General features: G+C 40.0%; 1 protein-coding gene across 5 annotated transcripts in view; it reads right to left on the bottom strand.

The window, feature by feature from the left end:
• TNS3 (tensin 3) overlaps window positions 1-25613 on the bottom strand; it is a 237686-nt gene that overhangs the window by 51796 nt on the left and 160277 nt on the right. For 4 of the 5 annotated variants that reach the window (XM_050892614.1, XM_050892615.1, XM_050892618.1 and 1 more), the window contains 5 exons: window positions 19949-21208; window positions 18428-18499; window positions 733-911; window positions 269-386; window positions 95-178 (listed from right to left, as the gene is read on the bottom strand). In XM_050892614.1, the coding sequence (XP_050748571.1) occupies window positions 95-178; window positions 269-386; window positions 733-911; window positions 18428-18499; window positions 19949-21208 (1713 nt within the window). The remainder of the gene's footprint in view (window positions 1-94; window positions 179-268; window positions 387-732; window positions 912-18427; window positions 18500-19948; window positions 21209-25613) is intronic. The other variant, XM_050892617.1, reaches the window with a different exon arrangement.

The following is a 25613-nucleotide window of genomic DNA, read 5'->3' as shown; positions in this document are numbered from 1 at the left end:
GTATAAGTCCTATTTATACAGGAATAACCTGTTATGTTAGTTGCCTTCATACACAGTTGAGTTTTAAATTATTTAAGAGGTAGGGTTATCTTACCAGGACTGGTTCTGTACAGCTCAGATGGGCTGCTGACCTTTTGGCTGGAGGGAATCCGCTGATGGTACAGGGGAGGTGTTTTCACTAGGAGAGAAAGAAAAGTACAATTCCTCTTCAGTAACAGCTAAAATGTTAATAGTGCTACTAAAATAAATGAGACAGACATTTCCTTACCATATGATGTCTCTGGTAACAGGGGAAAAGCTGGTGTGGATGGGACAGCTTCATTTCCATTTTTTGTTGGGGAGAAGATTCCCCCATCTATTTCATCTTGGTAACATACAACAGCCATCTAGGAAGGGCACAAAAAGGCAAAATTACAGTGTGAAAATTCCCACTCCAACACAGTGGGGCATTTTTCATCAGATTACAGAAGGTTTCTTATAATCTGATCCACTGTTCCAGCAGAGAGATCTTGGAACACTGAAAACATGCAAACACACAGAAAGGACAAGAGCAGGACATCCTTAAACATTGAATTGCATTTCTGAGATAACTACAGTCATTTGTTCTTCTTATTGCCACGATGCAACTGCCCAATTGCTTCACATTGATTTTGTACACTGAACATGAACATGGGACTTCCTATTGGCCATTCACTTCAATAAATATTTCTTGAAAAATTCTTCATTGTTTACCTCCTTGGTCTCTGCTACAGGAATCGGTGATCCTGGGTTTACAGCCTGGTCAGCAGCAGGAGACTTCATCCATCCACACTTGTTATATGATGGCTGCCCAGGGCCATCATTGTCATACTGCCCAACACTTAACTTTCTGATCCTTCCCCCTGTTGCATCATCATCTTGCGTACCTGTTGCTGAAAACAAACAGGTAAACTGATTAATAAACTAATTTTTTTTCAGTTAGAGCTGTTAAAACAAACTTCACTATTGTGCCTTCAGTGATTCAAGAATGCTCATGAAATAACTGGTTTCATAACTGCTTTACAAAACGACACAGGTGGGGGGGGGGAAATCAGTTGTAGTTAGCCTTGCTGACACAAGTTGGAACATATTTGCAGTACACCTGGTTCCAGAGGAGTGAAGCAGCATGTTTCTGCTGACGCTCTTTTTTTGGAAGAGGTTACCCCCAGTGCCCGGTACAGCCTGCCAGCAGGGGCCGCTACGGGCAAGCCAAATGGGAAACCTCTCTTTCCATCCCTAACACACAGCAGCTCTCAGCAGCAAGACCATTGCTGCTTTCCGGGACTGCATTTTCCCCGAAAAAAACAGCTTCTTTTTAGCTAACACAGACCCCGGCCCTTATAAACCCAGCTCACTGTACACCTTTTGTGACACACATGGCAATCACACTTAATCACAAAAAGTAGGTATTAGATACACACGGGAGCTGTAACCTTCTGCAGTCTGAGGAATGGAGCACAAGAGTAAGCTGAGCCAGCAGAACAATCCAGGATATTCAAGGGCATAAAGCAGTATTTGTTTCCAAAGTCACTATTAAGAGAGTGTCATTAGATACAGCTTTATGATTAGCAGGACTTTATACTTAAGTCATCCACTCCCACCAACAGGCACTTTCAGAATATTCCTGCAGCAATTGCTTTTTCCACCCTTCTTTGTAAGAATAAGTCAACAATAAGGATCCCACAGTAGTCCTTACTGTGTAGTCACAGGACAGTACAAAAATAACTGTATGCATAGCAACTCTTCAGATACTCCTCTGAGAGTTTTTATTGTCTATATATGCAAAAAGATCTTTGAGAATTAGCTATTTCTCTTAAAAGAGCTGAGGATTTCTAAAAGAACTTATTTTCATTGCTTGGTGTCATTTAAACTCTTACAATAATTTCCAACTGTAAGTATGTGTTGATTAAGCACATCTCCTACACACCCTGATCATGGAGCCGTAACAGTAGGAGTCCAAAGCATGCCCTTCATCTACACCAGCAGTTGGGCTTAACCAACCGTTAAGTGCCTGTATTACAGACATTTCACCTTGATTACATAGCACAATTATAGAGCATCAATGCACAAATAGGTTTCTGTATAGAACAGTTTTTATTCAAGATGAAAAGACAGACAGGGATTTCAGACTAAAATCCACGGTACTTAAGTGACTATGCATTGACATACATATGTATCAATCTGAATAACTTGCTGGGAAGCAGTGGCTTATCCTAAAAATATTAATAAATCTCTTGTAAAACTACAGAATTAGACACTTTCAAAAATCCAGCTCTGCTACCATCAAAGCCAGTGTAATAGTAACGACTACTAAAGCCAACAAATAAATAAAAGTCTGCTAGTCACTTCCGAAAATTCCACTAATAGGGTTAAATTTCAGGGTCCAAATTTATCCAGTTATTTATTTTATCGAGTCAATATAAATATACCTAGCACATCTTGGAAAAGACACAGCTGAGATTCTGTTTTTACGGTACAACTTTGGAAACTACAATACTTTTTAAGCACCCATATTTTAACCACTTATTTAACCCTTTTTCCCCTGACTAGAAACTTTACATGTGGTCTTTCAGGTGGAAGGAGTATCTTCTGAAGACATTGTGAGCAAACTAGATGCATCAAACAAGATCTTCAAAGCCAGAAAAGAAAAGGATCTTAAATCGCAAATATCTTCCAAACCTCTTAAGTGATGCTAAAAAGTCATGAAGATTTCTACTGAAATTGAAGACACTTCGGAATGTAGACAGACTTCATACTACTCCAGAATTTACCAACTTTTTCCATTGGAAATCTTTTTTTATTTGTAATTTCTGTAAAGAAAAATGAGTGGGAATCACCGTGCAAAATCTCAGCCTTTGAAAAGACCATCTGAGACCAGGCACTCCCAGTCCCACCGCTCCTCCGCAGGAGGCAATAGGAGCCAGGAACAGCACATGAGAGTTTCACTCCATTAGTAACCAAGTTATTAAGGTACAGGCAGTTTCTTTCTGAATGTGCCTCTCCTACTTAACACAGCCACGTAGACTACTTTATGAGAGAATGTCTACCTTTTGGATGGGTCAAAACAGACCTTAAAATTTAGCACAGATTTTGTCGCACTAATGAGAGGGCTTCATCATCAAGGGTATTCATCCACTCACATCATTAGTATTCATACACTCGTGAAGCTTGTAATTTCTATGAAGTTAATACAGTCCTCAAAAAGCTGCAAACAGGTATCTCAGGGAAACTGGACATTTTCCTTAAATAGAGCGTAAGTGCTTTACGTATCAAATTCCCAGGAGATGTTAGACAACAGAGGAGAGAAGTTGAGCTGATATATTGCAATAAAGCTTAAAACAAATAACTTGAATCTAAGAGATCAAAATTAAGTGAAGAAGTCAGCAAAAAACAACTTTTACTTAGTTTATTAGTTTTGTGAATGTACTTCAGAGCTGCCTCACAATGTAACAGATGTTTAGAGTTATTAATTTAAAAGGCGTCTTTTACAGTGTAAAGTGTCAGGAGCCAAGACTTCCTAGAAGTCACATCATTCATTTCTGTTTTTGTAGTTTAGCTTAAAGTTTTGGCAGAGCTTCATCCCAGGAGCACATATTTATTTCTTTGAAAGCATTTTGTATACTCTCATTTCTCTCTCTTCCCTTGTGAACTACAAAAATAATTTTGTTTTCCCTGAAGAACAAATAATAACATTCCAACAGATTGGCATCAGAACAGCATCAGGCATTTATCTTGTCAGATGGTTATCGCCATGCCAATGCTACAGCTAACAGAAGCATGGCCAGTGGTTAAAGGTTAATCTTTGTTTGGTTTCTTTACCTGCTCAGCTTTCCTGGAGTACTATTAAGAGGTATTTGTAACTATGAGAAAGAAAACAACACTAAGCTAAAAATCTTGTCTGCAGTGGCATGTCAACAACAGTGCTCTATCTCATATATTAGCAGTTGTCCCGGCTAAACTTCAAAAATTATGCTAACTCTTCATGTGTTATACATGTTTGTATTTACCGAGTGCATGAGGCACACCATTAAAAAGGTCCACATTTACTTTCAGTTACCACAACAGCTAGTAAGATGATGCTTACATGTTCCCCCTTGATTCACAGGGCTTGTGGGCTAGCCTCAAAACCAGCTTTATGTGAGAGTGGGGCAAGCACAGCGTACATGGTAGGACTCTCTGGGAAGAACTTATCTTGTGGAGGTGGAAAAACAAGCTGGACCAGTAGCCCTTCTGTCCATTATGGAAGTCCTTATCATTTGTAAACTACAATTATCAGTCTTTTCCAAAACCCAGCACAGTCCATCGAAGACCTTCCCTTAACTTCTACCTAGTTTGTGTCACAGCCAACTGTGCAAATTACAGTCCTTACCGCTTACAACAGATAATTATAAAGTTCATAAGAAATATGAAAGTTTCAGCATCTTGTTGTTTACCCCTCTACAAGGGGCTCTAAATCACATTATGACTTCGTGCATGAAGAGGTGCAATCACCTTTAAAGATCTGAATATTACTTCAGGCCACTCAAATGCCCTTCTATTCCTCTGCATTGTTTTTCTTGATAGAGGTTTTTTTGCTTTTTAAACAAAAGCAATGTATTATAGAAAAGACTTACATAAACCCTATAAATACAGTTATTCAAACTGGTTTGGGGGGGGGAAGATTATGATATATTCAATCACAACAGGGTAAAAATGCTTAAGAGTATGTAGATTCATGTTATCCTGGTTACCACTATAAATAAGTAAAAAACATATGTAGCAGTTAGTTATCCCTTGAATAACATGCAGGCTCCATAATGTACTTCGAATTATCAAAATAATAATAATTTGCTCTCCTTTAGTATTAAAGAATCAGAATAGAATAGAATATTTCAGTTGGAAAGGACCTACAACGATCATCTAGTCCAACTGCCTGACCACTTCAGGGCTGACCAAAAGCTAAAGCATGTTATTAAGGGCATTGGCCAAATGCCTCTTAAACACTGACAGGCATGGGGCATCAACCACCTCTCTAGGAAGCCTGTTCCAGGGTTTGACCATCCTCTCAGTAAAGAAATGCTTCCTAATGTCCAGTCTGAACCTCCCCTGATGGACACAGCTTTGAGCCATTCCCACGCGTCCTGGCACTGGGTACCAGGGAGAAGAGATCAGCACCTCCCTCTCCACTTCCCCTCCTCAGGAAGCTGGAGAGAGCAAAGAAGACGCCCCTCAACCTCCTTCTCTCCAAACTAGACAAGACCAAAGCCCTTAGAGCTGCTCCTCACAGGACATGCCTTCCAGCCCTTTCACCAGCTTTGGTGCCCTCCTCTGGACACATTCAAGGACCTGAACATCCTTCTCAAACTGTGGGGCCCAGAACTGCACACAATACTCAAGGTGAGGCCGCACCAGTGCTAAATACAGTGGGATAATCGCCTCTCTTGAGCGGCTGGTTACGCTGCGTTCGATGAACCCCAGGATGCGGTTTGCCCTCTTGGCTGCCAGGGCACACTGCTGATTCCTGTTGAGCCTGCTGTCAACCAGCACCCCCAGACCCCTTTCTGCAGGGCTGCTCTCCAGCCACTCCTCTCCCAGTTTAGACTTGTGCCCGGTGTTGCTCCTTCCCAGGTGCAGAATCCGGCGTTTGGACTTGTTAAATTTCATCCCAGTAATCATTGCCCAATGCTCCAATCTATCTACATCCCTCTGCAAGGCCTCTTGTCCCTCAAGAGAGTCAACAGCACCTCCCAGTTTAGTATCATCAGCAAACTTGCTAAGGGCGCATCCAATGCCTGCATCCAGATCATTGATAAATATATTGAACAGAACTGGCCCTAGAATTGAGCCCTGAGGAACACCGCTGGTGACCGGTCGCCAGCCAGATGTAGCCCCATTCACTACAACCCTTTGAGCTCTGCCCTTCAGCCGGTTCTTCACCCAGCACACCGTGAACCCACTCATCCCACAGTTGGACAACTGGTCCAGAAGGATGCTGGGAGGGACAGTATCTTACTAAAATCCAGAAAAACTACATCCACTGCCTTCCCTTCAACCACTAGGCAGGTGACCTCATCATAGAAGGATATCAAATTAGTTAGACAGGACTTTCCCTTTGTGAAACCATGTTGACTGTGCCTGATGACTGAATTATTCTTTAAATGCCTTTCAGTAGTACCCAGTATAATCTTCTCCATAATTTTTCCAGGAACTGAGGTTACACTAACAGGTCTGTAGTTCCCTGGGTCTTCCCTCATACCCTTCTTGTAAATTGGAATAACATCGGATAGCTTCCAGTCAGCAGGGACCTCCCCAGACTCCCAAGAACTTTGGCAGATGATCGAGAGGGGTCCTGCCGTAACATCCGCTAGCTCCTTCAGCACTCTGGGATTAATCCCATGGATTTGTGAACACTCAGCTGATATAGCTGGTGCCTTACAGTTTCAGTGTCCACAAATGGAAAGTCCCTGTACCCACTCTCATGGTCCTCCAACTCAGGGGACTGGGCAGCCCAAGGTCTGTCAGTATTATTAAAGACCGAGGCAAAAAAAAGCATAGAACGCCTCTGCTTTTTCTTCATCCCTATTAGTCAGGTGACCATCTTCAAGTATCAGTCCAATGAGGGACTGTCGTGGTTTAGGCCCAGCCAGCAACAAAGCACCACACAGCCGCTCACTCACTCCTACCCCTCCAGCAGGATGGGGAGGAGAAAATACAGCAAAAAACTCATGGGTTGAGACAAGGACAGGGAGGGATCACTCACCAATTATGGTCACAGGCAAAACAGACTCGACTTGGGGAAAAATAGATAAATTTAATTTGTTACCAATCAAAGTAGGATGATGAGAAATAGAACCATAACTTAAAAACACACCTTCCCCCCACCCGGGCTCAGCTTTGCCCCTGATTCCTCTACCTCCTCCCCCCCCCCTCAGCGGCGCAGGGGGCGGGAATGGGGGTTGCAGTCAGTTCATCACATGCTGTCTCTGCTGCTCCTTCCTCCTCGGGGGAGGACTCCTCACACTCTTCCCCTGCTCCAGCGTGGGGTCCCTCTCACGGTGGTCAGCCCTCCACGAGCTTCTCCAACATGAGTCCTTCCCATGGGCTGCAGTCCTCCACAAACTGCTCCAGCATGGGCTCTCCCACACAGTCACGGCCTTTTCTGGGCCCAGCCACCTGCTCCAGCATGGGGTCCTCCACGGGCTGCAGGGGAATCTCTGCTCTGCCATTAACCTCCATGGGCTGGAGGGGGACAGCCTGCCGTCTCACCACAGGCTGCAGGAGAATCTCTGCTCCGGCACACCTCCTCCCTCGCCTCCTTCACTGACCTCGGCGTCTGCATGGTTGTTTCTCTCGCATCCTGCTCCTCTCTTTGCTGTAGCTCTTCTTCTTCCTTCTCTTCTCCCTCAGCAGTCTTTTCCCCTTCTTAAATATGCTATCACAGAGGCGCTACACCGTTGCTGATTGGCTTGGCCTTGGCCAGAGGCGGGTCCGAGTTGGAGCCGGGGGAGGTTCTAGCAGCTTCTCCCAGGAGCCACCCCTGTAGCCCCTCCCCCGCTACACAAACCCAACACAGGGACTAGGACCATTATACAGATTTCTGTAAATGAGATTAAGGACTTAATTTACAAGGACTCAGTTTACATTTACAAAACTCTATGGTTTTCTGGTTAAGAAATGCATCTAAGTGGTATTTCAAAATAATCTATAAGTTTCAGAATACAAATACCATTACACTAATTTGAAATTCCAAAAGGTAAAATTAACTTTGTGTTTATCCTTACAACCTAAAAGACATGGGGGCTAAGGAGGACATAAAGAGGAAAAGGTGGTTGCAGGAACCTTATGGTAAGTGATAAAAATCTTTTTTATGGCCGTCTCTGTGGAATGAATAAACAGTTCACATTAAGCAAAAAAATAAAGTAGGAAACTTCCTTATACTCCTATACCCTCACAAACAAAACAATCACAAACCAAGTTTTTACAGTTTAGATAACTCTCTTTGATGTGTAGTGGCCACTCAACTAGTCAAATGTCTTTAAATTTATAGTCTCAAGAAAGCATAGATGTGTTGGGTCCCCATTTTTCCCAAATTTCTGTCTTTTTTAACTACTTCTTTAGCACCACTTACCCTATACATTGCACAACCAGAAGTCGCTCTTCACAACAGAAATACCATTGATAATATAGTCAAAATAATAATACTCAAAAGATAGTATTCATTAAAAGTATTTTAAAAATATGAATTGTTCCAACAGTACCTGATTTTATGTTTCATCTAATCCATCTAAACACAGTTCACCAGTACATTAATCTCACAGGTTCATCATTTCAGGTCATCCCACCTTCAGAGGGCTAAAACATAGTTTTAATTTCAGAAAGTCAATCTTCTAACAGGATTGAAGACACTGAGCTTCACAACATGAAATAATACTGATGTGAAAAAACACGACCTGAACCGTACATTTCAGAAGCTCAGCCAACTCCATTGTTTTAAAGCAGTTGTCTTAGATTCAGTTACTGAAAGATAATGATCCAAACAGTCTCCCTTTCAACAAAAATTTATACGTGACTTTACAGCTAGTTTGAAAGGTCACTGGAATGCCAATTACTGCTACCAATCCTAAAACAAAAAGCCTTACTGTTTTGGAGTATGAGCTCCACCAAAGCCAAGTGAAGCAAATGATAACTTGAACAGGTTCTAGATCAACCCTAAAAAACAGGGTTATTTTTTCTAAGAAAATTTGAAGCCTCTGAAGTGGTCTAAGAATAAATAATCACATTGTATTACATTTCTCCAAATTGTTTAACATGTTTTTTTTCTGTTAACTTTCCTTGTCAACTATCAACTAGAAAAATTATTCAGCACTAGAAATAAAATTCATCTGATCCTTCACATAAGTTGGCTTTGGATGCAAATTCACTGATGTATTGTCTATTACAAGGAAAGAAGAAACAGGTCACAGTCATGTAAATGGTGATTAAAAGAAACTTCTGTGCAAGCACTGATCTATGCATATCTTTCCCTCCACAAATGCAACAAGAAACTTATCCAAAGTCTCTCTGAGATTTCAGAAGCCACAATTATGATCTCCGCATTCCATACAGTGTCCTCCATCAAGTCTCTTCACAGTGTCAAAGTCCATTCAGTGGGTATCAAAGCATCAGGAGCTATCCCTGCACAATATGCTCAGAACTTCGATTTCCATATGCTGTGGATACCACCACCACCAGGACCTACATTCTCCCAGCCTCTCTGGAGAATACATATTCTCATTCATTACGTATACTGAGGTGCATGCGTAGTGATTTAAAAAGCTTGGCAAAATATGAAATACAAACAAAATAATGGCAGAGCGTGAAAATGATGTGAAGAGTCCTGGCCTTCAGTGTCCCACTTGATTAAACGTCCCTACTAAGCTGCAGCGAGATTCTCTGCCTTTTTTAGTTACACAAGCCTAAGAATACTATGCTACAAAAAAAAAAAACAAAAAAACCAAACAGGTTTCCTCAGGAAGCTGGAGAGAGCAGTGAGGACGCCCCTCAACCTCCTTCTCTCCAAACTAGACAAGACCAAAGCCCTTAGAGCTGCTCCTCACAGGACATGCCTCCCAGCCCTTTCACCAGCTTTGGTGCCCTCCTCTGGACACATTCAAGGACCTGAACATCCTTCTCAAACTGTGGGGCCCAGAACTGCACACAATACTGAAGGTGAGGTTGCACCAACGCTAAATACAGCAGGATAATGACCTTACAAAGCACTTTTATTTGACAATATTGCCTTTAATCAACTGCAGAGCAGTTTAGACAATGCCAGGTGATATCAAATCACCAAGAATTAACTTCAAACTGGAGCCATTAATTGTAAATTTTTCACATTTAAATGTACGACCAAACGTTCTCATTTAGAGTATCCTTTGGAAATTAGCAAAGATCTACATCAGCCTCAATGCTTAATGAAAATGTGTCAGATTGTTAGATTTTATTTGTAATTTTATAACTACATGGGTGATCAAAGCTTGTGTATAGATGACATTGTTTTTCTAAATCAAAAGGTGCTATCAAGCTTTGAACCTAATACTATTAACTGAAATTTCACATTGCCCTTAACAAGTTTGAAAAAATTCTATCCTACTGAAAATCTGGAAAGCAAGAATTGCTGCCATCAAAAGGGAAGAAATTGATTATTCAGTTTTTACAAGATACTAATCTTAAAACTTCTGTGCTGAAATTATCCAACAGGTTGTAAACATGGTGAATTGTTATGGCACCGAAACATAAATGTCAGAACTTGTAAAACTAATTTTAACCACTTCAGTCATCAACACTTGAGTAACAGGTAAGATCATCTTCTCTGGATAGAGCTTAAGCAATGTTAACTATTATTTCACAGACAGCTGCTCAGTTAGTTAACTTCATTTATTCCCCACCAGGATTTTTGGAATACTGAATTCATTTTAACACTATCCCTTTCACAAGAGACAAAAGGTAACGTCTATACGTTTAAGAAAATCTGACAAGCATGTACACAAGCCATATGTACACGGTTTAAGAAAATCACATGTGGTTTGAAGAAAAAAATGGAAAACTTACTAGGATGTATGTTTAATCAATCAACCAACCAATACAACTTAACAGATACTGTAATTAAAAAAATAATACCCACAACAAATAACAGACTCTGCAGACAGACAACTTGGAAATCATTGCCATGTACAAGCATGTCACACACAGAGGAGCATAGAGAAGAACAGACAAAGCAGATGCACTTCAAGTGAGCTTCTCACCATAGCTTCAACCTGTGTGAAAAGTTAGCATGACATAAAAGAGGCTCTACCAGTTCAACCCACAGATCGATAAAACTCAGGGTTCTCTTGAGAAAGGTACAGTGAAAACTCCCACAAGGCTGTTTTTCCAGTATCCCTTTCACAGACCTCAGCATAGTCATAAAGGCTGCAATAAGACTCTGGGGAGAATTATGTTAGCATTGCAGAAATTCCAGATGCCACTGCTTATAAAGCAGTTTAAAAAGACCTGCATAACTCTGACTACCCATTACTGTGAAACATGGGGATTCAATCCAACAGGAGGCTTAAAAATTCATCAAGAAAAAAAAAGTCCGTAAGTTAACTTCTAACAGAGGAGCCTTCAGGGACTGCCCCACATACTAAAAAATGTTACCACAACACTATCCAAATCAAAAGTGACTTCCTTCTCTGGCACCATTTATCTTCTACAACGTTTAAGATTTTTGCAGAAAGCATTTAATGATCAAGCTTTCAAGACAGCTTTATGCTTAAACCAAAGCAAATCTATTTTAAGAATTTAGAATCAGCTTTACAATCACTGTTACAAATTTAAAGGAAAAAAACATCTTCAAAGATAGCAAGACAAAACTCGAGCTAAACATTGTTGTGGTGGAAAAAGGACAAGCAAATGTATACCCAGTTGAAACAAAATGATGGATTTCTGATGCAAGTGCTAACAGAGTATCTTGTTATGCTCAAATTTTCAGATTCACAGCTCTATAGGAACACTGTTTCAAAGGGATTAATCAGAACAAAAGCCAACTGAGCTGTGTCTGTGATATCTTCAGTGCCTTAATCTTTCTAAAATGTAGTAGGAAGTGCTATTGCAGCCAGAAAAATCTCTTTGTTCTTGAAAAAATATCCCATGTTTAGCAATGATTCACAAGCAAACTATTCTTTTTTCCCCTATCTAGAATGGGTTGTAGGTTGTAGGAGTCCAAACCCCTTATAAAACATTAGTCTAACACGCAAATGAAAAGGTCTAAACTCTACCCCAAATCCAAGTAGGCCATTAAACCTGTCCGTATAGGACACAGCAGCTTTGCAGGTCTGGCCACTTTAGTTTCTTAGCCCTTTTACACTGTGCCAAGCATGGGCAGCAAGCCTGTTGCAAAATCCAAACTGCTATCTCCAAACCTGTACGGAGATGCTATAATGATGCTACACTCAGGCCCACATCCTGAAAGTTACAGGATTGATAAAAATTTGTGGAATAAGTACATGACATAAATTAAATTAAAAACTACTGTGCTGCTAAATGTAACTAATAACTTTAACTTAACTTTTTAACTTTAGCTTAAAAATTAATTTAACTAAATTTAGTTTAGTTTAAAATATTGAATTTAGTTAAAACTCCAGTTTTAACTTAAAAACTCAGTTTTTAACTTTAGTTTAACTAAAAACTCCATTTAAATTTACTGTTAACCACTGTAAAATTAACTCCAAGTCAGGTGCTGGAATTTTCCTGTGCAGAAACTACAACAGATTTTGTAGCGTACTGTTAGTAGATGCAAATAAGGCACATGAGGATTGGACAAGCTTTGTTCTCCTGTCACTTTACAACTTATTTCAGATGGACTGGGTTTACTCTCCCACAGACTATCACAGAGTGAATGGGAACATCTGGAATAGTTCAATGCTTTTAAAAATTATTGTTTAATAAAGTATGCAAAAAGGATTTCTTCCCCTCTCCTTTGTCTGCAGAAACACTGTAGCATGATTTATGATACCATAATTTGGACCATCTTCAAAGATTTATTTTCGATAGAGGAAAGACCTCTGAAGATGTTCCAGACACTTGTAATCAGATGTTTAGCCTCATTTTTATTCATTTTGCATGTTGGGATTTTTTTGAGGGAGGGAGAGAAGATGGCTTTGTTTAATGCACAATTCTTTACTGAGCTGATAAACTATATAACTCCACACAAAATGTAAAGCTGTGTGAACTGTGTATCTGTGTTGTCCCCACCACATTAGGTGACCTAAGGATGTTTTAAGACGATATTTTCAAACACAATAACTCATGCATGAAGAAGAATTAGAATTAGCTGAGAGCAACAATATAATTTCAACCTTATGGAAAATACAGTCCCTCTCTTCTTCATGCTGGCTGATTTAGATAGACATGCATCTCTGTCATGGCAATGGAAACAGGCTGCCCCTAAATGTTGAATGCATGTGTTCATGTGCTTTGCCTTAGTTTGATCACGTAATTCTTCAGCTGCTTCTAACATTTTTCTAAAGACGCAAACTGTAATGTTTTAAGAGTGAAAAGGTGGGGGGCGGGGACGAGACATGGGTGACAGTAATGGTAGGTTTTACTGAAAATGGGTAAAAACCTTTCTGTTCTCTACATTTATTAACAGATTCTTGCTTTTACAGTTTTCTAGGTAGAAGCAAAATATTGTTTTAGCTTTCCTTCTCTACCCAGTAAGCATAAGCTTTGTGATAAAAGATGGCTGGTTCGAGGAAATAAGTCTTACAAATTATCTTTAACAGTAGACTGAGGTCATGTGTTATTAGGCATGAAAGAATATACATAGAGTGAAGTAAAGGGGGAACATAAGGCTGCAGAGAAAAGCTTACATATGCATCAAAATTTCCTCAGGCTACAAACTTTCCCGTTATTTAAAATTAAGAACTACCGCAGCACTGTGTTACTAGTAAATGGCAGCTTCATTTATTTCCAGAAACTCATCTCCGTCTAACTCCGCTCATGTAAAAGCAAAAAACTGGAAAATCTTAATATACAGTGCACTGATTCACCTCTGATAAGGGACGCATATAGCACTGAAGGAGAAAAGAGGTCATCAGCCACTGTTATACATGGTTCATAAAGACACATCCTAGCAAAAAGAAATTCAAGGATCACTGTCTGCTTCTTCCTATTCTCAAAAACACTGAGCACTTAACCCAAGACATCATTCTGGACAGAACCCAGAACTCTGCTACACGGGTGGTTAGTAGTTTGTGCCATGTTAACCTATGTTAAGGGTACATGTGTATAAAAACCTCTAGGAAGAAGCATGAAAGGAGAGGTAGCTGCCTATCTGTCAATCAGTGCAGAAACATACAAGCAAAGAGAGGTAAGAATGCACTATAATGTACATTCCAGCTGACACACACACGTTTCATTCTTAAGCTCATTCTTCCAGCTTTGCAGGGCACTGTAAACATGCACGTGCCTTCTTAAGGCATACATTTTCTGCACGCTTATGCAGGAAACCAGATAACCCCACCATCCTCTCGTAATTCAGTCCTCAAGTTAGGCACACACACAACACATCACGTCAATCCCATTCATCTCCAGCACTGTTTGCTCCTGCTCACTCAGAATACCTCATTTGTCCATTCAACCTCACTCAGAGCCATTCAGCCCTGATCTGCCAACTCCCTCCAGCACAGGCCAATTCATTCTCTTGATATACTTGTTAGGTCAAGGACTGTTTAAGTCACAGGGTATAGAGCTCCCCCTAAAAGCTGACTGTGTAAGACCAACCATTACTCATCAGTGAATAACTGCTGGTTTGGTTATCCTTTATTCACGGCTATTTCCTCATTCCCATGGCAGCCAGCATTTCTTTGTGCTATCAGTTACGCCTCCTGTGCTGCAGTAGTTTTAACAGCTAATTAATTGCCTTGGAGCATCTGCTGCTTATCCTAATTCTATGAGTCTACTCCAAGGTAAGGTAAACCACATCCAACAGGCCTGCACTCTGTTACCACAAACTGGCAATGAACAACAACGTATTACTGTTATTTTAAGGGATTATTTAGCTTATATTATAAGGTTTTCTTTTCTTTCTAGTATAGCACGTTTACAGCCTTTCACTGCAAGTATGCCGAGTACTTCAGCTTTGCTGCATGTGTGTGCATGTGCAGGGGAATGGAGTCAGACCAAACTCATGCTTCAGCTCTGCACTGTGGAGGGAAAGCAATGTTAAAGTCTGAAGAGGAACTTCCCATGACATTATACATTAGTTTGTTCCCACACATGCAGGAATAGACTTTTGACCTTAACCAAGCACAATGAGTTATGCATTTATCTGATTTTTTTTTTTTTAAACTGTTCAACACTTGCCATTTATCCCAGTGAGTACAGAAGATATTTCCTGTTATTTATTAATCCTTGCACAGAAGCACTAATTCTCAGTAGGAGTATGAAGACAACAGACTTTTTAAGGGCTTGGGTTTGTACACTGAAACTCTAGAGCATTTGACAGACCTGCATACCCTAAGGCCACTTTCTCTACCTCTCCTCACATAGATATTGCATACCTATGGTCCCCAAAGACAAGTGAACTGTCAGGTATGTTTGAAAAAGGAAGGAAGCTAATAAAGAGTATTTCCTTGTTTCTCAAACTTTAGGCTTGCTGCCCCTTTTCCCACTCACAGTCAAAATAGACTAATTTTGCTGTTTCAATTTATCTACTTATTTTCTCATACAGCTGAGGCTTGGGAGGCGGTAGGGGCTTCTGCAAACAGTAGGTTACTTTTCCAGTATTCAGTTATCTGCCTAGCAGAATATCGTGATGTTTGGACTATACTTCTGGATTTACTCCTTTGAAGTGCTATGCAGAGTATGAAAGAACATATCAGAACATCAGTGTTTTATGCTTAGAACTACGACCATCATCTGGGTTCATGTGAGACATGAAATTATACTCCTGTTGCTTCCATCTGACCATCCCAATTCACAATTTCTCCTTGCAGCTAGAATATGCTCTCTTTCCATCAGATGATCTATCAAGGGAAAAACATTCCAAGTCTTCCTCATTCTTAACATTCACTCAGTCAAACTGCTTTTTCCACTTGTTGTTTTGTGCACACCATGCATAAATGATTCCGTATACAGCAGCAGAGCAAGTCCAGATATGTAAATAAATAAATCCCACAGCATCTGGAAAATCAGTATGTGCTGGTGACCTCCTAGTCTCAAGCACAGGTGGCAGCATGCCACATATACATATTGTTTTACCTTTGGAACCATGGATAGTTTTAAAATCAAGCTCTTACTAGTATAAACTGAATGATACTTGGAAGAGTCAGAACATTTTAGCACTTGACATAAAGGCAAACTTAAAAAATTATTATTGTTGTGCTAAAGCTGTACGAAGGAGTATTTCTTTCAAAAAAATCTTTTGTTCAATTAAATGCTATTCTTATGTTACTTACTCCAGTATCACAAGCTGAAGCACATGCAGAAAATGACAGGTGAATCCTGACATCTCCAACCCTAGCCTTGGAGCTAATGCCCTAAAATACTGAATTTACCTTTCTCATAGCTCTGCCCCAGTATTAATCATAATTTCCTAATGGTGTTTGGTAACACAGTGGAATAACTGTGTTCCTCACAGCGAAGTTCCTACAGATCAGGTCCTATCACAAAGATACAGGTATGCGGTTTCAGGATAAACCTGTTCCATCTGGTTTAAAGGCTGCTAAAATGGCCGTTCTGCTTGCCCCCCACCTCCAGCCATGTGTCCTCAGCACTCTTTTTGCACATGGTGTTTAGTGATTACCTGTCCACATTGCAAGTTTAACTCTTTGATCTGACAGAGAACTAACCCCTAAGAAAACCTTCAAACCATTAAATTAACTAGCTAATCCAACAAACCCCACCACTGCAGTTACCAGATCTGATGCAGAGATGAATGGGGTAATGCATGTCCAAGGATCATGGAGGCAGTGTAAGGCCACCTCTCTTGGGAAGTCTGCTGCATTTCAATTGCATTAGACACAACATACAATTGCACTGTTAATCACAATGAATATACTCAAAGGGTTCAAAGGGCAGGCAAGGAACTCAAAACACATCTAAAAATGATGATGCTTTAGCTTACACCCCCAGAAATGTAAACTTACTAGTTTACATTTACGCCTCCCCACACCCCACCAAATCAGGAGCTGGAGGAAAGGAAAAGCACCCATTCAGTTTTGCTGCCTTTGATGATATGAACTATAACCTCTCAACAAGGACCACCACAAACAGATTTCAGTTCAGAATATCCAACGCAGTTTTATACTAGCATCCTGTTTCAAAGAGACTACTAAGGCTAGAAGATACTAACCAGCCTAAACAACCCTGGCAGCATAAGGCCCCGAAAAATAGAAGGTAAAATAAGATAAAGCACTTTAAGGGTTAAACTTTTAAAGGAAATTTTCCTAAACATAAATATCCTAAGTCACTACAAATATGACTAGAATGAGGCCCATAAATCTTAATGACATAAGCCAAGACTAGAGGCCAACAAGCCTCCAGTCTTGCATCCTATATCCTGGATTCCACACATTTTAGGCTCTCTGCAGTGCTTAAACTCTAGATACAGTTCATTCATTTATTTTGGGCCCTAAAAATGCAAGGGTAACCCTTTACTTGCCACCTTCCTCCTTAAGTCTCCAATGCCAATGAAAGGCTTTGTGAGAACTTCAACAGAATCTGAGTTCAGGACAGTCAAAGTGTGAATGGAGTAAGCACTTCCTCCAAGCAAAAATTTAAGAAAAGACTTAAAGACCCAAATACTAGTTGATTCACTCCCTGACTGTCCCTTAAATAATTAGCCTTTTTGCCAGACAAGGTATGCCTAGTATGCTGAAATAAAACATCATGCAGAAGTACTCATGATTTGGTAGAGTGCAGAACTGTCCACAAAATACTGGATGGCACTCCTCCTGTAAGTTATTGATTAAATGAAAGTGTGTTGGGGATCTCATCAATGTATATAACTACCTGAAGGGAGGGTGCAAAGAAGAGGGAGCCAGGCTCTCCTCCATGGTGCCCAGTGACAGGACCAGAGGCAATGGGCACAAACTGAAACACAGCAGGTTCCCTCTGAACATCAGGAAACAACTTTTTTGCTGTGAGGGTGACTAAGTACTGGCACAGGTTGCCCAGAGAGGTGGCTGTAGATAGGAGATAGTCAAAAGCCATCTGGATGTGGTCCTGGGCAACTGGCTCTAGGTGGCCCTGCCTGAACAGGGGGGCTGGACCAGATGATCTTCAGAGGTCCTTTCCAACCTCAACCACTCTGTGATTCTGTGATTTCACTAGGAATGTGGGTGTTGCTTTGGAGCAGGGAAAAAATTCAATGCCAGAAACAGAGTTGCTGTTGATAGCAATTAGCACTTACATACCACTTTCAGCATACAAATTGTGCTCTCCACCTTGCTTTCAGAGACATATACTCTGTCTAATTAAATCCATCAAAGTCATCTTCTATTGACTTGAATTGGAAGTGTATTAGGAATCAGTAAAGTTATGTTTGAAGCTCAGTATGATGTAAACATCCTGTAAGGTTGTTCAATATTTCTGAGAGACAGGTTTAAAAAACAAATGGAAAAAACATTAACCCTCCTTTTCCCTTGCTCAGACTGATGAAGGAGAGAGAAATGCCTCCTCGCCAAAGGCAAGAGCATGACAAAAAGTGAAGGAGCTTCCTGACTCCTAAACTCTTTCCTCTTTCATCCTATGCCCTGTTGCCCCCCCAAAACTACCCAGGATTTTAAATGCTGTCTGTATATTAATCTTTAATTCCAAATTCATCACTATCTTTAAAACAAATTCTCTTCCAGAACATGCCAAGGACTCGTATTCTCATCAGTCTTTATTAGGGCAGGAAATTTACCTGCTTTACCTGACTTTACAAATGGAAGGGAATTGACAGTGACTCCTACTTCCTTTGGGAGACGACCAGAATCTGTGAGAAAAATTCAAACATCTCTTTTCAGATTCATATCTTTAAACACAGAATTCTAAAAGGTGGCTTATTCTAAATGACCCTTTTATCCCCCCTTCACTAGCTTTACTGTATACCAAAGAGAAGAGTTCTCTCCTGCTGGAAAAGTCTCATTTTCAATTTGTCCATCAGCTAATCATTTGGAAAGATTCAAGAGAATTACAAACTAATGAATTTAATCCTGTAAGAGCCACAAAACGCATACTGTGTATTAAAAACAAACAAACAGTGAAGCAGCTCACATATATTCATCATGGATTTCTGGACTTCCTTAGTCCTGAATTACTCTCCTAAACACAAAATTGTGATTTCACCTTCTCTACAAGAATCACCATCCTTGATCACATAGGCCTGCACATTAATGGAAACAACACACTAATTAGGCACAGTCATCACTGAATGGTTTGGCACATCCAACTGGGCTTGAGCTGAAGCAGCTCATTTGTGTCCAATGAGGCCACAGACATGTGTTCTGGCGTGTTGGCTAATAGTGAATCAAACCCTGGAGACACAAGCAAGTCTTTCATTGCACCAAGACTGGAGGAAGGAAGAGGGAGAAGAGGAAGAGGGAAGGGAGGGAAGGAAGGGAAGGGGATATGTTCTGCCAGAGGAATTAGACCACACAGAATTTTCAAACACGACAGCAAGACCAGCAAGAGCTTGTTTGTCACAAATTTTAGCTACAGCATTAATGAAAGGTTTCAGTGGACTTAAGCAGAGACAGACTACTAGTCCTTTTGCAGAGCTGCTCATTACTTAGGCAATATAGTCAGCAAGTGTTGCATATTTAATTCCACCAGTTGATTTCTGCAATCATGTCAGAGCCAGAGGTAACAAGCAAGCACTGTGACTTCTGAATTTTTAAACAGAAAAAGTTTCTGAAAGAGTATGTTTTAAAATACTTTACTGGCAAAGATTACAGTATTTATGAAAGTACTGCATAGAAATTTAATGCCAGCAGCATTACACTAAATTTGAAGATAAAATTGTCAGAGCTTTTTCTCCTACTTTAAGTGGAAATCATAAAAAATCATCATAATAAAAATCATATAATCATAAATCATAAGCTATTTCACTACAGATACCTTCTAAAAATGTCTCAATGTAGGAATTGTAGGAATTCTGCTCCCTTATCACTTAAAATTACAGCAGCAAACTGATGATCTGTAACAGGTGAGAATTTGCTGAACAGTACTTTTTTCAAGAAAAAAGTACCTGCAAAACTCACTTATCTTACATCAGTTTAATTCCATATTTTCTTGGATGGTTATGTAAAGAGGGTATCAGAAATAATCCTTTGATAATCATCCTGGAAGTTTTAAGTCATGACCTGAGGTCCTGCTGTACCATATCAAGAACACACAAGTGCTAGGAAAAGCATTATATTCAGAAAGTATTACAACAGCTTACCATGCCGGGAGGGATTCCTGTTTGTGACCTCTAATTTGTCATGGAAGCCAGGACTCCTGCCAAGCCCTTCCATGTCTACATCAAGGCTGGTGAAGCCATTTACTTGATTTCTGTCCCTGGTGACAGTGTTAATGCGGGTTGGGATAGGTTCAAATGTAGGGTCTAATTCCAAGATCAGCCTGTTCAGTTGTTCAATGGATTGATCAATATCCAAAGTTGGAGAAGCTGGCAAGCCCCCTGCGTTCCGTCCTAGATCCAGGCCATTTGTGTCCCTCTGAGGCACTGGCCTTGATTCAAAACTCTCAGCACTGGCATGTTCTGCAGCTTCAGCAGCACCTGGCACACTTCCTAGCCCCCTCTGCACAGCAACTCTGCTGCTAGAGCCACGTGTTGGGGTGTCTGGGACTCGGGACTGGCTCTGGACACTGCCCGAATTCTCTACAGTGTTATGAATGCCAACCCTAATTTCATTCTCTGGGGCAAAACCATATTGGTGAGCAGTGACCATCTGCTGCTGGCGTACCCAGGTCTGAGTAGAGTAGTTACTTGGGCCATAACCTTGAGGCTGGGGTGAGACAGAAGGATTCCGCTGCAATTGCTGAGTTGACTTTGGCTCAGTGCTTCCAAATGATCTCTCATAGAGGGGATCCACACCAATTCCCAGGTCTGGGGCAAAAGCATTGTGATGCTCTTCCCCAGTGTTACTTCCAAAGCCATCTGAAAGAAGTGAGTTCTGACTGCTCTTGTGGCAACTGAAGTTCCCTAGGTGGGTGGAGTGCTGCCCTTCTGAGGAAGACAAAGTCCCAATGCTGTCCACACTGTGAAGGTCATGATTGGGCATTTCGTCATCCAGAATATCAGTCTCCCTGTCCTTCAGTTTGGTGTCTCCATTCACGTGAACTTGAGCTGGCACTATATGGCGAGTTCCGCTGTACTTGCTTCGAGCATCAGTCATATCCTTGGTGGTGTTGAAAGAATCCTCCAGACCAAAGCCACTAAGTAGCTGGTCTAGTTCTGCCTTCTCTTGTGGGCTCAGACCCCGTTTGACTCCTGGCACAAGGTGCTCCTCAGTCTTGTCTGTCCTGATGGAAGCTGTTGAGTGTCCTGAATCACTGCTGACAGACAGGGTATGATCACTGTGATCAGGACTGCCAGCCACGGGAACACCCTGAGCAACACCAGGGATGCTGCTGTCTGAAGAGCTCTTCTTTCTTACTTTCGCATACAGACTGCCATCAATGGGACCTTGGGTATGCAGCACTGTGGAGAGATAAGTAACAAGGAAAGGGAGAGAAAAGGACAAGGCATTACATAAGGGCTTCGACTGGTGTTATTACACACACCAGAAGTACTGCTAATACTGATGGTATTATTTCTGCAAAACTAAATTTGCTCTACAAATACAGCATCAACCAACGGCATTATCTTCTTTCATTTTACATTTCAATTTATAACGGTTTTCTTGACGGAAATATAACATGCTATTCATAGCTCAAGATGAAATACAGTTTTCTCTTTTTATGCCGTTTTAAATGCATGTTTATGGGTCCACAAACTCTTCATACTAACTTGAAGAATTACACTATTACAGTGCTAGAAATTTGAGAGGCAGCTACCATGCATTCAATTCAGGGCAAGAATGGTAGGAACCTACCAGCAATACTTGCCTTGAACATATATGATGCAATTACCAGTTCATCTATTTCTACTTGATGGTCTAATTACACTACAAAGAATCATTTACTCCTTTTGTTGGTGGTGCAAGGAAAAAACAGGCTTTCAATCAGAGCTGCAGTCCTTGGAATATATGTAAGGCCTCTTCACAAAGGCATGCACGAGGAAATGTGAGACTATGAAATTTCTACACATGTGAAGGATCTGGTATGGATTTCATGTTTCAATTTTAATAAGCAAGGCCATAATCCCTTAAAAATCAGAATATAACTCCTTCCTCATCAATGATGGGAAGAACCTAACTTTATTTCTGATCTCTGAGGTACTCACTCAACTGAAGTTTATGAATAACCATTCATAATAAATATGGGCTAGAACTTTCCTTTCTGTTTAGAACATCTTTAGAAAACAAAACAATTTTGCAGGAAAATGCATCTACTAAGTTTACTAAGGCTGGATGTTGAGAATAGACAAATTGCTGCTTCCAGTTGCATGAGCACAACTTAGCACACTCCATTGACATCAGCTATGCACAGAAGAACTAGGTGAGCCAAGTTTTACCTTCTCACAGGGCTAATGAACTCAAGTGGAGGGCTTCACTGACCTGACTATTTTGCTTTTGATCCTAGAACTGTTACTGGCATCCATGAACCCTGCTGCTTCTCGCCATCTCGAGGCACACACCCTGTATTTTTTAATCTGATATACTGATTTTCTTTCATGCTGCAGCCACCAGCCCATCTTAATTATTTCTTTTCAATAATCAACCAGAAAATGAATGCAACACATACTGCAGGAAGTCAAGAGAATCACAAGTTAGAGACCAAAATCTCAGCCTTAGAATTGTCTCCTATGTACATACCTCTACATGTTTTATCACATATGTAATATTTTAGATATTATGCTTTACTGCTAACAGGAATCGCATAAAATATATACTCAACAATAACAAATACAAAATACATATGAAATGGGTAATTAAAGTTATTGAAAAAGTCTCTTTTTGCGTCCCAGAAAAAACCCACAAACTTAAGCAGATTTTTATATACCATCAGGAAGTAAAGAATCCATTTGAGTTAAAAATACTACTGTGAGAATAATCTCTTCCATGTTATTTCAGTTCTACGAACACTGGCAATGGATAAAACCACAGAACACTGAATACAGCGATTTCCCTCTGGAACATTTTAAAAGCTCAAGAGTTTATTTGAATCCAGCTTATTTTACCCAAACCACTTTTTCCTACCTCTGCCTGTCAGGGCTTTTTAAAGCTCTCCTTGACATTATAGACCAAGGAGAAGAAATGAAGCCGTGGGAGGCACATTCTTATGATCCTTTATTGGACTTGTTTGTCCAACTCCCACGCACATCACACACGTTAGACCAACCTGAGGTACAGTATGGCTACTGGGCTCTCACCCAGTGCTGAAAATGAACACAAATAATTCTGTTTCTTATGAAGAGCTTTAGGAGTAAATATTTCTACTGTCCGCCAAGCCAAGAAAGTGAGAGATTCTACTTTCAAAGGATTTAATGCTCATTTATCAAACATTTATATTAAGCAGAAGTTTCTGAATAACTTTTCCTACCCATAGTATGAGAATTGTTTGACAATAAGAAAATTAGACCATTACAATTTAGGAACAGGCAGATTTTTGTCAAATGTAACCAACAGCTTAGTGGCAGTTCCAGAATCAAAAAAGCCATAGAGAGCCCAATGCATTTCAACATCAACTCTACTACACATTTCAAAATACACTTAAAATGGCATCGCGATCACGAAGCTTCCGAACTAGGAAGCTTTTCTAGGCAATACCATTTTAGAAAAAGCATTATTCAGAAATTGTACCCATGATGGCAATGAATTCATCAGTTTATAATGGCAAGAAAAGTGGTCTGGTTGGAAAAAGCCTTCATTATGGGACACACTGCCAAGTTTCCATCAGTTAAAACACTTACACACTGGAGGTTATATGATAGGTTTAATAGATTTGAGCTAATAATTAAAGGACAACTTTTTACTTTTTAAGGACTAGGTACTATTACTTGTCTGATGTTGATTTTAAAAACAGCACATGCAATACCCCTTTTCAGAACAAGTCATCAGGCTACGGAAAAAAGAAAGCAATTCCTCTTGTGGTAGAATTTCTGTATGGGCAAACTGTTAGAAGTTCGCTGAAGTTTATGATGTGTAAATCCCATGGTGAAAAGAGCTGCTATGCATGAGGTTGAATGTCTGTGTACAGAAATTTAAAAACAATATTTATGAAAAAAATACCATAGCTAAGGAAAATAAAGCCAATTGACAGTTTCTCAACCTCTTCCATGCTGGGATTTCTCATAAGCTCTCACTACTGTTAGGACAACGAAACACACGTGACACTTTATGTGGAATTATTTAATAGTTACCACAATAAATTGCAAATATTAAAAAAAAAAAACCACTAAGAATAACTATTAGGTGATTTTTTTTTTCTTTTCTGTGTGCTTAGTTTTGAGTTTAAAAACTAGAAAAGAAAACAATACAAAACTGCTTTGTTTTGAATAGTTGAATATCCTGACACAAAATAGACTTGAAGAGGTTACAGGTCTGAACTGGAACGCAGTTAAGTAAATACAGGACTTGATGCACTTGAACCGTCAAGAAGTCTTCCTGTCTGACTTTTCTGCTACCCAAAACTAGGCACAGTGGTGTAAATCCTTCAAACGTGCTAGTCAGCCATAAATACCTCACATCAGATGAAACATTCTAACATGCAGATTTGGTTCACCATACAGAAACGTTGAGTACAAAAACTGTCAAATTCTCAAGTGCAGCCATGGAAGCAATGGAAAACCTTTCCCTCCATTAGCCCTCCCTGTACCATCACACAGCACCATCCAAGCATAGCAGCAGGAGTACAGACAAGAAGATGGACAGACTGCCAGTGGACTACTGACCTCAGGGTCTTGCATATGTGTGCTCTGTAAGGTTCAGAGATAACCCTGCCCAGTACTTCTTCCAGTAATACAAAATTATCAAATTTATTCTGCGTGTTGCCCAGAATACTGAGCAACCACAAACCATTTGGGGGTCTCCCAATAGTGAACTGTATAGCTTCAGTTCTGAAGAACAGACGCGAGTTCAGCTTACCATCTCTCAGTAGCATCTCTACTTAAAATTATGCCATTTCATTTGGAAAAAAACCACCAGAAAATGAAATACAAACAACAAACCTACAGTCACGTAAGTGCATTATAAATCTCAAGAATTGTTCATCTTCCCTCTTTATGTTTCCATTTGAAGCAAAGAAAGCTTTTTTAGAAAGTGTTTGGTTTTGTTTTGTTTTTTTTAAAACATCTGTACAGTATCTCTACACACAAATTGGGAAATGTGCAAAAATAGTTCCTCAATGTATTTTTAATGGTGTTAAGAATTAGCACCATTGGATATAAACATGAAAACAGCTTTCAGCAGACGATGGGGTTTTGGTTACTTGTGATCCTTGTTTGCTGTTTACCTATTAAGTTTGCAAATTAGAGCACTCAGGTGCTTCTTTCCATTGGACTTTGGATTGGATACAACAGCTTTACAATATTCAGGAGTTTGTTGGGGTTTTGTTTTGTTTTTTTTTCAAATTCTGAACAATTTACATTTCTTAGAGACTGTTCCTTTTCATACGGCATTTACGTGTCAATACAAAGCTTGGACTTAAACTACTTCAGGATTCTGAGATGTCTTTTAAGTAAATTTAAAAGCATCTTTTTCTGATAAATGTAGAAGTTAAATGGCTGTCTTTGAACTCGCAAATGATCCCATTGCTAAGACATTTAATTAATTACTACTCAAATCCCAGTTTTAATCTGAGCTACAGTTCGCAGTGAACACTAAGAAGAGATTGTAAAAAGTTTCATGTTTCTCTGAATAGTTAGAGTTTGCTGGTAAGCATCAAGGAAGGGTGTAGGAATGTTTTAGACAAATAAATCAGATGAAAGGAAGAAAAATTTTGCT

This window comes from Gymnogyps californianus, chromosome 2, assembly GCF_018139145.2.
Source record: "Gymnogyps californianus isolate 813 chromosome 2, ASM1813914v2, whole genome shotgun sequence".
In the NCBI taxonomy this organism is placed as follows: domain Eukaryota; kingdom Metazoa; phylum Chordata; class Aves; order Accipitriformes; family Cathartidae; genus Gymnogyps; species Gymnogyps californianus.
This window is presented reverse-complemented; position numbering and strand designations above follow the sequence as displayed.